The sequence below is a fragment of the Ailuropoda melanoleuca genome, chromosome 10 (genome assembly GCF_002007445.2).
Source record: "Ailuropoda melanoleuca isolate Jingjing chromosome 10, ASM200744v2, whole genome shotgun sequence".
Taxonomy (NCBI): domain Eukaryota; kingdom Metazoa; phylum Chordata; class Mammalia; order Carnivora; family Ursidae; genus Ailuropoda; species Ailuropoda melanoleuca.
This window is the reverse complement of record NC_048227.1, coordinates 29,375,531-29,391,852: the sequence shown is the minus strand read 5'-3', so window position 1 is coordinate 29,391,852 and position 16,322 is coordinate 29,375,531. Positions and strand designations below refer to the sequence as shown.

General features: G+C 41.4%; 1 protein-coding gene across 2 annotated transcripts in view; it reads right to left on the bottom strand.

Moving 5' to 3' along the window:
- Window positions 1-16,322, bottom strand: part of TXNDC11 (thioredoxin domain containing 11) — a 60,370-nt gene that overhangs the window by 18,984 nt on the left and 25,064 nt on the right. For both annotated transcript variants that reach the window (XM_011232706.3, XM_019806255.2), the window contains one exon: window positions 477-589. In XM_011232706.3, coding sequence (XP_011231008.2) covers window positions 477-589 — 113 coding nt within the window. The remainder of the gene's footprint in view (window positions 1-476; window positions 590-16,322) is intronic.

Sequence of the window (16,322 nt, the reverse complement as noted above, 5' to 3'; positions counted from 1 at the left end):
GGGGTGAGAAGCCATCAACTTCTCGCTGTGACTGAACAAGAACTTCAAAATCCATTTCCTCAGCTAAGAAGAAGAGCATGTCACATGATTCCTCCTGATGAATGGAACAAATGAACAAAGAACATCACCCAATGGAAGCTTGACCTCTGAGAACATGGGCCCAGAGGAACAATTCCCCAACAGAATAATCCTGCAATTTCATCCAAGGAGGAACACTAACGAGGCTGTACCAAAGTCGAAGAATATAAACAAAGAATTTCTAGATGTTACATCTGAGAGCCCTCTAATGCATGGGTTTGTAAACAGGGACACGGGCTCTAGCGTGGGGTTGCAGGAACTCTCAATTTGCATACAAAATCATGTACACTTTCCTAGGGAGAGTGCCCATAGATTTTATCCAATTCTCAGAGAAGTCCATGACCTAAACAAGGTTAACAACCACTGCGCTAATATAAATGTGATTTCAAAATACTTACAAGTGATGTGTTGAAATGTCTATGTAAATACACACTTCCAGAGTGTACTAAGGATACCAGTTTCGCAAGATGTTTATTTGTGATAACCCCAAATCGTACTGTTCCTAGGTAATCTGAAACAGAAAATTTTCCTTTATTAAAGAAAAAGCCTATGCCTTAAAACAACCACAAAACCCAATGATCAAGTCTTGATGCACAAATCCCCAGAGCAAAGCTCTTTTTGGTCACCTAGCCTAGACAGGAAAGGAGGAGCTGGAGAAACGTCCTCCTGAAACAGACCTCACATCTCCTCCTGAGGACCGTCCCTGACAGTCACCTGCACTGTGTCAGCCTGCGATGACCTGACCTCGTCTCCTGCGACCTTGTGCCCCTCTCTCATTAGCCCCAGCACATGTGGTTCTGTCTGGACATTTCCATGGCCGGCTCCTCATCATTCAGACCTCAGCTCCAACCCCACCTTCCCCAAGAAGCCTTCCCTGGCCACCTCGCCTCAATGCAACTACTCCAAGGATGAAGTCTGTAGGGGAAACTGGGGCGTCCCCTCCACTCGAGCACACTGTCTACCATTACTCTATTTTTTTTATAGCACTTACTAATATCTACATCATCCGGTTGAATTATTTTGATTTCTTTTGGTCCAACTTCCTCTTAACTTCTATGAAATTAGAAACCTTGTTCATTGCTAACCCCCCAGCACCTACCGCAGTGCCTAGGCATCTAAGAGATCAATAAATACTGGTTAAATGAAAGAATCTAAAATGTACAAAGAACTCACACAAATTAATAAGAAAAAGAAAGTAGTTAAAAATGAGCAAACCACACAAAAAAATGTAAAAGGCTAATAATTACATGAAAGTACACTCCCTATTTCAGAGGAAAGCAAATTAAAACTACGTATCCGGGGGCGCCTGGGTGGCACAGCGGTTAAGCGTCTGCCTTCAGCTCAGGGCGTGGTCCCGGCGTTATGGGATCGAGCCCCACNGTGATCCCGGCGTTATGGGATCAAGCCCCACATCAGGCTCTTCTGCTATGAGCCTGCTTCTTCCTCTCCCACTCCCCCTGCTTGTGTTCCCTCTCTCGCTGACTGTCTCTATCTCTGTCGAATAAATAAATAAAATCTTAAAAAAAAAAAAAACAACTAAGTATCCGGTGCGCCTGGGTGGCGCAGTCGTTGGGCGTCTCCCTTTGGCTCAGGGCATGATCCGGTGCTCTGGGATCGAGCCCCACATCAGGTCCTCCTCTGGGAGCCTGCTTCTTCCTCTCCCACTCCCCCTGCTGTGTTCCCTCTCTCGCTGGCTGTCTCCCTCTGTCAAATAAATAAATAAAATATTTAAAAAATAAAACAAAACAAAACAAAACAAAGTATCTCTCTTTACCCTCAAACTGCCCCAAATTTGAGACATAGGAAATACCAAGTATTGGTGACCAGCAGAGAAAGGACACTCTGAGAAGATGCTGGTGGGACATGGAAAGTGGCAGCCACTCAGGACAGCAAGGGGCTGTGCTGCTCACAATGAGACACGGGCAGAGGCTGCAGCCCCAGACCCCACTGCTGATCCACACCTGGGCACTCAGGGTCACACGTAAGGACAGTCGCCAAAAAATACTCTACAGGTGTTCAAAACAATGGAGTGGGGCTATCTATACAAAATGAACACTTTTTTTTTGACACATGTGAGTGAAAACTCAAGCTGAAGAAAGGTAAAGTATGCCTTTTTATGTTTAAGAAAAAAAAACCTCGCATCTTATAAAACAACATACATTTTTTTCCCTATAGGCACGTATGTTTCAAAAAAAGTATAAAGACTCTAAAAGGATAATAAAAACAGTTTGTGTGGGGATNAAGAAAAAAAAACCTCGCATCTTATAAAACAACATACATTTTTTTCCCTATAGGCACGTATGTTTCAAAAAAGTATAAAGACTCTGAAAGGATAATAAAAACAGTTTGTGTGGGGATAGAGGTCAAAGGGGACCTTATCCTTATGTATAAGCTTTCTTTTCTTTCCCTCAAGGAGTAGACGTAGTATTTGTGTGGCTAAAAACTGACTAAAATATCTAGTATTAAAGGCGAGTGGATAAGATGGTGTAGGAAGAGATACACTCTTTCCTAGCCCTCTTCTGCTTTATTAGATGTTAAACAAGCTACCAGTCAAACTTTAAATGTAACCAAGTTATATCCAAGTAGCCAAAATATAAAAGTACGAAGGTACTGAACACACCGATCTGCCGGCTTCATCACCCTCTCAGCAGCGGGGTCGCCCTGCTCCCGGAGGAGCGGCCCGCAGGGAGCAGGCAGGCGTGGCAACCCCTGACTCCGGGCTGGACCACCTTTCACACAAATCAGATGAGTTTAAAATGGCACAAAACCAAAGAAACACAGGAAGGATAAGCCAGAAACGACAGAGATTGGTTACGTATGGGGGCCGGGGGGCAAGGATGGGAAAGGAGAGGAAACAGAGTTGGGAGAACAGGGGTGAGGCAGCCTGACCCTCCTCCTTTGGGGACACCTTTTTGTATGGGGACTCTAGGAGCCTCAGGGATGTTTCACACCCTTCACACAGTCACAAACAAAAATCATTAAACCAACCAAGATGTGAGGGAGCCCAATGTGGAACACAAGCACTAACAAATAAATTTAACTATCACACCACGATGGAGGGGTAGGGAGAAAGCACTGAGTAACCAGAACAGTATCTTGACTGAATACTGTAAAACTAAGGACAATGAGAGCCAGGCTTCTCATGGTGGGTGGAAGAAGTTATACATTAATAGAGGAAAGCTACACTCTGGTGTTAGATTGGAATCAGGGGGAATGAGTATAAACTTATGGCTTTTCACACACACACACACACACACACACACATACACGTAACAGAAAGAGAACTACAAACATACACATACTCGTGGGTGTAAATACATGTCCTCGTTCTACCTGCTGAAAGGGCCTACAAGTCATGATACCTGATACCAAAGAGCACACCCAGCACCCCAGTGTTGGTTTCTAAATGCCCTTCTTCCATGAAAGAAACCAGGGCTCCCTGGAGAGGAGGCTCACTCCAGAGCTGGGGCAAGGGAAGTACAAAAGGAGACGGGCACACCTTGCATCACAATAAAGGACAGAGCGTGTTCAAAGGACAAGGGAGCCGCCCAAGACGCTCCTAATGGCGAAAGCCAGGGCTCTTTGAGCAACAAAATGGACAACAACCAGTGTTCTTGAAAAGTGTCAAGGTCATACAAGACATGGGAAGACCAAGGAGTTATCACCAGTTGGAGGAGACCAAGGAGAAAAAAGAACCAAATGCGATGTGGGATCCCAGATTGGATCCTGGAACAGAAAAGAAACATTAGTGAAGACACTGGCAAAATTCAAATAAGGTCTGTGGTTCAGTTAATGATACTGTACCAATGGTAATTTCTTAGTTTTGACCAAAGCACCATCACAAATGGTTGGTTATATAACATCTTAACACTGGGGGAAGCGAGGTGAAGGAAAAAAATGGAGGAACTCCCTGTACTATTTCTGCAACTTTTCTACAAGTATCAAATTAGCTCAAAATTTGAATTTTAAAAAATGGCATAACATGTAAGTTCAAATCCCAAAGCCGTCAGAAGAAAAAGCAGGATGTAAGAGTGGGTTAGAAGGCACCGCTCTCTAGAAGAAGGCTGAATCTTGGTGGATAGCCACAGCTAAAAAGAGAAGAGGAGAAGGAAAAGCAGCCAGTGAGGAAATCCACTTGGTAGTCGAGCAATGTCACCAACGTGACTTATCGGAGCAGACGAATAAAAAGTGACAGCCTGATCCAAAAGTGGAAAGGGCCCATTCAAAAACTGTTTAACTGCATAAAGAATGGACAGCCTGCCTGCACACAGCAGATTCAAACATGCCCAAACATACCACAATTTTAAAACTCTTTTTTTCACATACAGAGTTATCTATGAAATTCACACATCTATTTTAAGTTCCTGCATATAGCGGAAATCTTGCTAGAAGAAGCCGCTTACATTTGTACTGTCATGTGTGCAAGGAGTCCTTGAATTAGCAGAGGAAGTTTACAGGGTAAGAAAGACACAAAAGGGTGGAGGGCTCCAACATGGTGGAGTAGGAGACCTAAATTTCGTCTGGTCCCAGGAATTCAGCTAGATAGTTATCAAACCATTCTGAACACCTGCGAACTCAACAGGAGATCGAAGAATAGAATAGCAGCAACTCTATGAACAGAAAAACGACCACTTTCTGGAAGGTAGGCTATATGGAGAAGTGAATCTGAGGCGATATATGGGAAGACAGACTGCGGGGGGAGGGAGCCGCCATCAGTCAGCTACTGGCAAGTGCTAGAGCCGCGGAGCACAAAATCGGAACTTTGAGAAGTCTGCTCCGGTGAGGGCACGTCGCTCCAGTGCCTAAGTGGGGGTGGAATCCTCGCCAGGACAGTGTGGTCTCAGGACCCTTGGGGGTCACAGGAAGACCAGGGCTGCCTGAGTGCAGCAGGGCTCCCAGGTATCGGAGCGGGGAAGCCAGCTGCAAAGACTGAGCCAACGAGTGGGCTCTCAGCTCGGGGTAGCCATAAACCATGATCCAAGGGACAGTCGGGCCACTGCTCAACAAGCTGCAGATCTGGGTAGAGCCCCTTCCTCCCCCCAGAGGAGCAGCATGGGAGCATGCCACAGGAATCTGCGACGTTTGGAGACTCCAAATGGGGCCGTACGCCAGAGACAGACATGCTCGGTCACAGGCCTGGTGAGCACAGAGTGTGGCCAGAGCCCAGGGAGACAGGAGCGACTGACTGCTTTTCTCTGAGGGCACACTGAGGAGTGGGCCCCAAGCTGTCGGCTCCGGCTCCGCGCGGGAGATTGGGAGGCCACCGTTATCATTCTCCTCCTCTAGAGCTGCACGAAACAGAAGCCACAGAGAGCAAACCCCAGCAGATGACTTAGCCTGGCCCCCTGGCAAGGGTGGTGCAATCCTGCCCGGACAAAGACACCCGAGAATCACTGCAACAGGCCCCTCCCCCAGAAGATCAGCAAGAACATCCAGCGAAGACCAAGTTTACCAATCAGTGAGAACTGCAAAACTCCAGCGCGAGGGGAATACAGCACCTAGAATTCATGGCTTTTACCCCCCACGATTCCTTTGTCTTTCAAAGTTAATTTTTTTTAATTTTCTTTATTTTTTCTTTTTCTATTTCTTTTTTTTAAATTTTTCTTTTCTTTTTCAACCAACTTATCAATTCCTTTTTTAATTTTTAATTTTCATTTTTACAGTTATATTCTATCCCTTCGTTGCATCTGACCTTATTTTTTGTATATATATAAGTTTTTCTTTCTTTAAAATTTTGGGATGCAGATTCTTCTAACAGACCAAAATATACCCCAAATCTAGTGTGTGGCTCTGTTTTAGTCACCAGCCTGATCATATTCTTCTTTTTTTCTCTCCCCCCCACCAATTTTGGGTCTCTTCTGATTGGTTTGGTGTATATTTTTCTGGGGTCGTTGCTACCCTTTTAGCATTTTGTTCTCTCGTTCATCTGTTCTTCTCTGGACAAAATGACAAAACAGAAAAACTCACCTCAAAAAAAAGAACAAGAGGCAGTACCGACTGCCAGGGAGCTAATCAACATGGACATTAGTAAGATGTCGGAACTGGAGTACAGAATAACGATTATAAAGATACTAGCTGGGCTTGAAAAAACCACAGAAGATACTAGAGAAACCCTTTCTGGAGAAATAAAATCTAACCAAGTAGAAATCAAAAAGCCTATTAATGAGGTATAATAAACAATGGAGGCTCTAGCCGCTAGGGTAAATGAGGCAGAAGAGAGAATTAGTGCTGCAGAAGACCAAACGATGGAGAACAAAGAAGCTGAGACAGAGAGAGAAACAACTACTGGACAACAAGGGGACAATTCAAGAGGTAAGTGATACCATAAAGTGAAACAATACGAGAATAATTGGGATCCCAAAGAAGAAAGAGAGAGGGGGGCAGAAGGTATATTGGAGCAAATTATAGCAGAGAACTTCCCTAATTTGGGGAAGAAAACAGGCATCAAAATCCAGGAGGCACAGAGAATCCCCCTCAAAATCAATAAAAATAGGTCAACACCCCGACATCTAACCAAAAACTTACAAATCTCAGAGACAAAGAGAAAATCCTGAAAGCAGCTGGGGGAGCGGGGGAGAGGTCTGTAACCTACAATGGTAGAAACATTAGATTGGCAGCAGACCAATCCACAGAGACCTGGCAGGCCAGAAAGGACTGGCATGATATATTCAGGGTACTAAATGAGAAAAATATGCAGACAAGAATACTGTATCCAGCTAGGCTGTCAGTGAAGATAGGAGGAGATATAAAAAGCTTCCAGAACAAAAAGAAACTAAAAGAATTTGCGATCACCAAATGAGCCCTATAAGAAATATTGGAAGGGGTCCTCTAAGCAAAGAGCCTAAAAGTAACACAGACCAGAAAGGAACAGAGACAATACACAGTAAGAGTCACCTTACAGGCAATACAATGGCACTAAATTCCTATCTTTCAATAGTTACCCTGAATGTAAATGGGCTAAATGCCCCAATCAGAAGACATAGGGTATGAGATTGGATAAAAAAAACAAGACCCATCAATATGCTCTCTGCAAGAGACTCATTTTAGACCCAAAGACCCCTCCAGATTTAAAGTGAGGGGGTGGAAACCATTTACCATGCTAATGGACATCAAAAGAAAGCTGGGGTGGCAATCCTTATAGCAAATTAGATTTTAAACCAAAGACTATAATAAGAGATGCAGAAGGACACCATATCATATTTAAAGGGTCTATCCAACAAGAAGATCTAACAATTGTAAATATTTACGCCTCTAACATGGTAGCAGTCAATTACATAAGCCAATTAATTACAAAATCAAAGAAACACGTCAACAATAATACAATAACAGTACAGGACTTTAACAGCTCCCTCACTGCAATGGACAGATCATCTAAGCAAAAGATAAACAAGGAAATAAGGGCTTTAAATGACGCACTGGATCAGATGGACTTCACAGATATATTCAGAGCATTCCATCCCAAAGCAATAGAATACACATTCTTCTCAAGTGCACATTGAACATTCTCCAGAATAGGTCACACCCTGGGTCACAAATCAGGTCTCAACCAGTACCAAAAGACTGGGATCATTCCCTGCATATTTTCGGACTACAATGCTTTGAACTCGAACTCAATCACAGGAGGAAGGTTGGAAAGAACTCAAATTCATGTAGGCTAAAGAGCATCCTACTAAAGAACAAATGGGTCAACCAGGAAATTAAAGAATTTTAAAAATTCAAGGAAATAAATGAAAATGAAAACACAGCTGTTCAAAATCTTGGGACGCAGTAAAGGCAATCCTAAGAGGAGAGTATATAGCAATACAAGTCTTTCTCAAGAAACAAGAAAGTCCTCAAATACATAACCTAACCCTACATCTAAAGGAGCTGGAGAAAGAAAAGCAAATAAAGCCTAAACCCAGCAGGAGAAGAGAAATAATAAAGATCAGAGCACAAATCAATGAAATAGAAACCAAAAGAACAGCAGAACAAATCAACGAAACTAGGAGCTGGTTCTTTGAAAAAGTTAATAAAATTGATAAATCCCTGGCCAGACCTAACAAAAAGAAAGGAGAAAGAACCCAAATAAATAAAACCATGAATGAAAGAGGAGAAATCACAACCAACACCAAAGAAATACAAACAATTTTAAGAACATATTATGAGCAACTACATGCCAACAACTTAGACAATCTGGAAGAAATGGATGCATTCCTAGAGACGTATAAACTACCAAAACTGAATCAGGAAGAAATAGAAAATCTGAACAGACCCATAACCAGCAAGGAAATTGAAGAAGTAATCAAAAATCTCCCAACAAGAGCCCAGGGCCAGATGGCTTCCCAAGGGAATTCTACCAAACATTTAAAGAAGAATTAATGCCTAGTCTTCTGAAACTTAACAAAAAATAGAAATGCAAGGAAAACTTCCAAACTCATTTTATGAGGCCAACATTACCTTCATCCAAAACCAAACAAAACCCCATCAAAAAGGAGAACTATAAACCAATATCCCTGACAAACATGGATGTAAAAATTCTCACCAAAATACTAGCTAATAGGATCCAATAGTACATTAAAAGGATTATTCATCACAACCAAGTGGGATTTATTTCTGGGCTGCAAGGTTAGTTCAACATCTGCAAATCAATCAATGTGATATACTACATTAATAAAAGAAAGGACAAGAACCATATGATACTCTCAATAGATACAGAGTAAACATTTGACAGCATCCTTTCTTGATTAAAACTCTTTACAGTGCAAGGATAGAGGGTACATACCTCAATATCATAAAAGCCATCTATGAAAAACCCACAGTGAATATCATTCTCTACGGTGAAAAAATGACAGCTTTTCCCCTCAGGTCAGGAACACGGCAGGGATGTCCACTATCACCACTGCTATTCAACACAGTACNACAGAATAAACATTTGACAGCATCCTTTCTTGATTAAAACTCTTTACAGTGCAAGGATAGAGGGTACATACCTCAATATCATAAAAGCCATCTACGAAAAACCCACAGTGAATATCATTCTCTACGATGAAAAACTGACAGCTTTTCCCCTCAGGTCAGGAACACGGCAGGGATGTCCACTATCACCACTGCTATTCAACACAGTACTGGAAGTCCTAGCCTCAGCAATCAGACAACAAAAAGAAATAAAAGGCATCCAAATCCGCAAAGAAGTAGTCAAACTCTCACTCTTTGCAGATGATATGATACTTTATGTGGAAAACCCACAAGATGCCACCCCAAAACTGCTAGAACTCATAGAGGAATTCAGTAAAGTGGCAGGATATAAAATCAATGCACAGAAATCAGTTGCATTTCTATACACCAACAACAGGACAGAAAAAAGAGAAATTAAGGAGTTGATCCCATTTATAATTGCACTCAAACCCATAAAATACCTAGGAATAAATCTAACCAAAGAGGCAAAGGATCTGTACTCAGGAAACCATAGAATACTCATGAAAGAAACTGAGGAAGACACAAAGAAATGGAAAAACATTCCATGCTCAAGGATGGGAAGAAGAAATATTGTTAAAATGTCTATGCTACCTAGAGCAATCTACACATTTAATGCAATCCCTATCAAAATACCATCAACTTTTTTCACAGAAATGGAACAAATAATCCTAAAATTTGGATGGAACCAGAAAAGACCCCAAATAGCCAGAGGAATGTTGAAAAAGAAAAGCAAAGCTGGTGGCATCACAATTCTGGACTTCAAGCTCTATTACAAAGCTGTAATCATCAAGACAGTATGGTACTGGCACAAAAACAGACACACAGATCAATGGAACAGGATAGAGAACCCAAAAATGGACCCTCAACTCTGTGGTCAACTAATCTTCAACAAAGCAGGAAAGAATGTACAATGGAAAAAAGACAGTCTCTTCAACAAATGGTGTTGGGATAATTGGACAGCCACATGCAGAAGAATGAAACTGGACCATTTCCTTACACCACACATAAAAACAGACTCAAAATGGATGAAAGACCTAAATGTGAGACAGGAATCCATCAAAATCCTTGAGGAGAACACAGGCAGCAACTTCTTTGACCTCGGCCACAGCAACTTCTTCCTAGACACAACACCAATGGCAAGGGAAGCAAGGGCAAAACGAACTATGGACTTCATCAAGATAAAAAGCTTTTGCACAGCAAAGGAAACAGTCAACAAAACCAAAAGACAACCAACAGAATGGGAGCAGATATTTGCAAAGGACATATCAGATAAAGGGCTAGTATCCAAGGTCTATAAAGAACTTACCAAACTCAACACCCAAGGAACAAATAATCCAATCAAGAAATAGGCAGAAGGCATGAACAGACACTTCTGCAAAAAAGACATCCAAATGGCCAACAGACACATGAAAAAGCGCTTGGCATCAGGGAAATACAAATCAAAACCACAATGAGATATCACCTCACACCAGACAGAATGGCTAAACTTAACAAGTCAGGAAATGACAGATGTTGGCAAGGATGTGAAGGACGGAGAACCCTCCTACAGTGTTGGTGGGAATGCAAGCTGGTGCTGCCACTCTGGAAAACAGTAGGGAGGTTCCTCAGAAAGTTGAAAATAGGGCTACCTTACAACCCAGCAATTTGCACTACTGGGTATTAACCCCAAAGACACAAATGTAGTGATCCGAAGGGGCACGTGTACCCCAATGTTTATAGCAGCAATGTCCACAAAAGCCAAACTATGGAAAGAGCCTAGAAGTCCATGGACAGATGAATGGATAAAGAAGATGTGGTGTATATACACAATGGAATATTATGCAGCGATCAAAAAATGAAATCTTGCCATTTGCAACAATGTGGATGGAACTAGAGGTATTATGCTAAGCAAAACAAGTCAATCAGAGAAAGACAACTATCACATGATCTTGCTGATAATTTGGAATTTGAGGCACAAGGCAGAGGATCATGGGGGAAGGGAGGAAAAAATGAAATGGGATGAAACCAGAGAGGGAGACAAACCGTAAGAGACTCTTAATCTTAGGAAACAAACTCAGGGTTGCTGGAGTGGAGGAGGGTGGGAGGGACGGGGTGGCTGGGTGATGGACACTGGGGAGGGTGATCTAAAATAAGAAAAAAAAATTTTTTGGAAAATCTACTAAAGCTGACCATGTGCATGCCTATTATCCAGCAATTATACTCCTAGATATTTGTTTAACTAAAAGGCATCCATACATTCACCCGAAGATATGTTTTTGTGACGTTCTAGGAACTATGCATAAAAGCCAAAAACTCAAAACTACACAAATGTCTATCAACAGTAAAACATACAGATAAACTGGAGTATACTTCAATGCTGGAATACTATACAGCAATGAGAATGACTAATCTTAAAACTACATGCACCAATATGGATGAATCATAAACACTTAAGTTTCAGGCGCCTGGGTGGCTCAGTCAGTTAAGCCTCTGAGTCTTGATTTTGGCTCAGGTCATAATCTTGGGGTCTTGGGATCGAGCCCTGTTTTGGGCTCCGTGCTCAGCAAGAGTCTGCTTGGGATTCTCTCTCTCCCTCCCCCTCTGCCCCCCACCCTAAATAAATAAATAAATCTTTTAAAAAAGAAATACATAAGGTTGAATGACATAAAAAATATATGATTTCACTTCTTAAATATATATACGCAAAATTAGTCTGTGTAGTTACTTTGGGTCTATGTGACTAGAGGGAACATAAAAAAAGCCTTCTGATTGCTGATGTTCTGTTTCTTGATTTAAGAGCAGGTTAAGGCTACATGGGTGTTTTTTGTTTGGAAAATTAATGGACCTCTATGCTTTAAATATGTGCATGTTTCTGTGTGTATGTTATATTTTAGTAAACACTTCTCACTTGCACATCCAGAACATTCTCTGTTAAGCAGGGCTCCAAGGCTTTCTACAGTAGGGGTCTCTGTCATTTCCAAAATGAATAATTTTGTCCTAAAAGTAATGAATCTTCAATATTTTAATTAAGGACTCTGAATTGAATTAAAAATAAATTTGGAATAATGCTTTTCCCTCCCCCAGCAAAATAAGGTCCAACAACGACATACATGATCCTGTTCAATTAATTTTTTAAAAATATCTCAATAAACTCTTCTTAGCCAGGTAACTGGCCAGTTTCAAGTCTCTATTAACCATCTAGTGAAAGGTGTCACAACAACAACTGCAAGATGTACCAAGACCAGGAAAGAACATCTGGGTAAAAGCTGTAGTTACTGACCAATTTCTGTAGCTGGTCAGACAGGAAACTAAGGAGGTCAAGTTGACCCCAGCATGAAGACTGGCCTATTGGCCACTTGCTATATAAGGTGCTGAGCCCCTGGTTCTGGGTCTCTCCGCTACAAGGCAGCGCACCGCACATATAGCCACCATCTCGGCCCACGGCATCACGTCACTGTTTGTGAGCTCTGAATAATAAATGACCTTGCTTTGATCCATTAATCTTGTCTACTCCCAGTACTTCCGCAGGTTTACCCCTTACTATCTTTGAGGTTGGGCTCTTCTCTGCCACTGACAGAAAGCTCTACCCCTGCTTCCCACATTCACCCAGGTATATAGCTTCTGCTGACCTTCCCATACCTTCCATACACCACCATCACTGTTCACCTCGTGGCCACCACCAAAGGCGCACCCAGGACGCAATAATCTGAAATTTGGTTTCTACTCAGATGCACGTGGCTCATTGCAATCTTTCTGGTTTACATCAAGATTTTTGTTTGGGGGCTTTTGCATAACATTTTAATATCAGACTTCTTCTGCTTAAAACCACTTGCCTGAATTTAAAACTAACTTTAAAATGGATGAACTCCCTGTCCTAGTTTAGTTTTAAAACTAAAACTTCGGTTTAGTATTAGGGTAAAGCACCCACATCCTGAGGCAAAATCAACTACCGCGGGGAGGCAAAATGTTAAAATTCTCAAAAATTCCAGAAAGAATAACAATAGTTTCTTCTGTTAGGAAAGGGAATAGATTTTCAACTGTTTCAAAATTAATAATAGGGGTGCCTGGGTGGCTGAGTCAGTTGACTGTCTCTTTATTTAGGCTCAGATCATGAGAGCAAGCCCCAAGTTAGGTTCCACAATCACCATGGTGTCTGCTTAAGAATCTCTCTCCCTCTCCCTCTGCCCCTCCCTCCCACCACCCTCACACACGTGTGCACGTGCTCTCTTGAGCTCTTTCTCAAAAATAATAATAATAATAATAATAATAATAATAAATTTGCCTGAGGCAAAGTTACACAACTCACACTTATCCACTAACAGATAACCAGGAACATGAATCTGAAACCATTTAACTCAGGGATGTGCTTGCAGGAGACTCAATAACTCAAGAAAAAATTGCTTTACACTGGGACACTTGGAAAATGAGGCCTATGTCCAGAACTGCATGGTCCTATATGTTAGCCACTACCAACATATTGCTAATGAGCACTTTAAATGTGAGTGAAGGGGGCGCCTGCATGGCTCAGTCGTTATGCATCTGCCTTCAGCCCAGGTCCTGATCCCAGGGGCCTAGGATGGAGCCTCGCATCAGCCTCCCAGCTCAGGGGGGGAATTGGCTTCTCCCTCTGTCCCTCCCCCTACTCGTACTCCCTCTAATAAATAAATAAATAAAATCTTTAAATAAATAAATAAATAACTGTGAGTGAGGGACTAGATTTTTATCTTTATTTCATTTTAAATGACTTAACTTAAAAGTGATATTCAACTGAGTCACTGGAAAACTTTAAAGTAAATCTTTTTTTCCACCGTAATTTTTATGTAATCTAAATACAAATTATATATTTCCAATGAAATTTCAGCATCTGATTAAGATGTGCTGTTAAGTGTGAAAGTATAAAAGATAAAGTTCAAAATATATATATATATAATATCAACAGTTTTTATACCGATTGCATGTTAAAATGGTAATAATTTGGATACACTGGGTTATATGTATTATTTTATACACATAAGTGATTTTTACCAACTTCTTAACTTTTTTTTTTTAAAGATTTTATTTATTTATTTGACAGAGATAGAGACAGCCAACAAGAGAGGGAACACAAGCCTTAACTTTTTTTTTTTAAAGATTTTATTTATTTATTTGACAGAGATAGAGACAGCCAACAAGAGAGGGAACACAAGCAGGGGGAGTGGGAGAGGAAGAAGCAGGCTCATAGCGGAAGAGCCTGATGTGGGGCTCAATCCCACAACACCGGGATCACGCCCTGAGCCGAAGGCAGACGCTTAGCCGCTGTGCCACCCAGGCGCCCCCCAACTTCTTAACTTTTAATGCAGCCAGCAGAAAATTTTAAAATAACTATGTGGTTCATGTTATATTTCTATTGGATTATGCCAGGGTGGTAATTGTGAAAAAGCAAGATTCAGTAAGAAACTTAGGCTTAGATAATAAATACATTAGCCAATAAGTCTTAATAATGGTCCATCATCTGGGAAGGACACCGAAGAAAGTATTTCTTGCATTTTTTTCCCCACGAAAACCCCTCCAACAGCAGAGGATGACTATTTTTATTTTTTAAAGTGTGTATCTCTCCTGAGAAAGGAAAAGGTGAGTCTCTTGACCTTGTGACTTTAAGTGTAAACTGCTGAGCTTCTGAAATTAATTCTCTCTCCGAGGCCCAGAGCTAACAGCGCTTGGTGTACTGCAAAGTCAGGCACCCAAGGATACACTGAAAGAATGAAGAGAAACGCTGGAGCTGAGCAGTGCGGAAATTTTTGTATCAGGACTGGCCGTGTGCTATCCAGGAGACATCTGTGTGAGCTAATCTCTCAGGGATCATGGAACAAAACGGAATTTCAGGTCAAGAAAAATACTCCTGAGGAGAACTGCTAATAAATAAAGCATGATACTTCAAAACTAAATACCACTGGATGAAGTAATGTGGCTTTTAATCAGCATGGCTAAGAAGTCACTGACTCCCTGGGAAAATTTCTTTCACTTCTTTACTCTGGGAAGTAGTGACGTTTCCAAAAAGCAAATCTGCATTGTGGTGCCTTCCACCCTGGAAACAATCCTCATTTTACTCTATACGCTGCCATTTTTATACACAACTGCTTTCCCACTCTTCTTTCCAAGGTTTTAGACAACGCAGAAAAAGGGAAACAATAGGATTATATAAAAAGGGTAACAACCCCCATGTCATGTTACTTAGCATTTACGTAGTGATTCATAATTATTCAGTGGATGACTTCCCACATTTCCAATAATACATTCATCCAAATGAAAAAAAAACCTTCAATGTAACAGACTACAGAAATGTTTGTTTCCAACAAATGAACTATAGCAAGTGCTTGCATTTTGTCACTAGAACTATGACTCTGAGGTTTGTATATTTTCAAAATTCTTAATATAAAGCACAAAGCAATTATCCAGAAAATTCTCTGGCATTTGGGAACCACAGAGACAACATGCACATTCTGATGCTTGCCACAATACAGCTAAATGCTAAGTAAACACAGAACTCCTTCCCTGGGACTTCTAATTTCTTGTGAATCAGGGAGGAGAGAAATGTAGTTCCAAATACAACGTTTTACAGGAACACCAACTACAGAGCTAAATACGCACTGTCACATACACTAACACAACAGCAACACCGTCCCACCAGCCATTATTTCACCAAAGCACATTATTAAAATGATCAAGTACCTCTCTTGTACATATTTCAATTAAATTCCTTTTTGTTTTTACACCTTCAGGGAAGGAAANGGGACTTCTAATTTCTTGTGAAGCAGGGAGGAGAGAAATGTAGTTCCAAATACAACGTTTTACAGGAACACCAACTACAGAGCTAAATATGCACTGTCACATACACTAACACAACAGCAACACCGTCCCACCAGCCATTATTTCACCAAAGCACATTATTAAAATGATCAAGTACCTCTCTTGTACATATTTCAATTAAATTCCTTTTTGTTTTTACACCTTCAGGGAAGGAAAGACTTCACAAAAGAAACCCATCCGCTTACAAATCCCTCCTCCATCCCCATTTAAGGCTGCTCTTGGGGTCTAGCACAAGGGTCACACGTTATTTTTTTCTTGCAAACAACCCTTTACAGATACAAAAGCAGTTCTTAGCTCCCAGCCCTACAAAAACAGGCCAAGGGCCAGTGAATTTTCAAGCTGAAGTGTCTTTTAGAGGTGACCAGGGCACAGCTCCCTTATTGTACAGACAGAGAACCTGAAGACCAGTTGGAAGGGGTCACTGGGTAGGCCACGGTCACATAGGACACCGGCTACTAAAATGA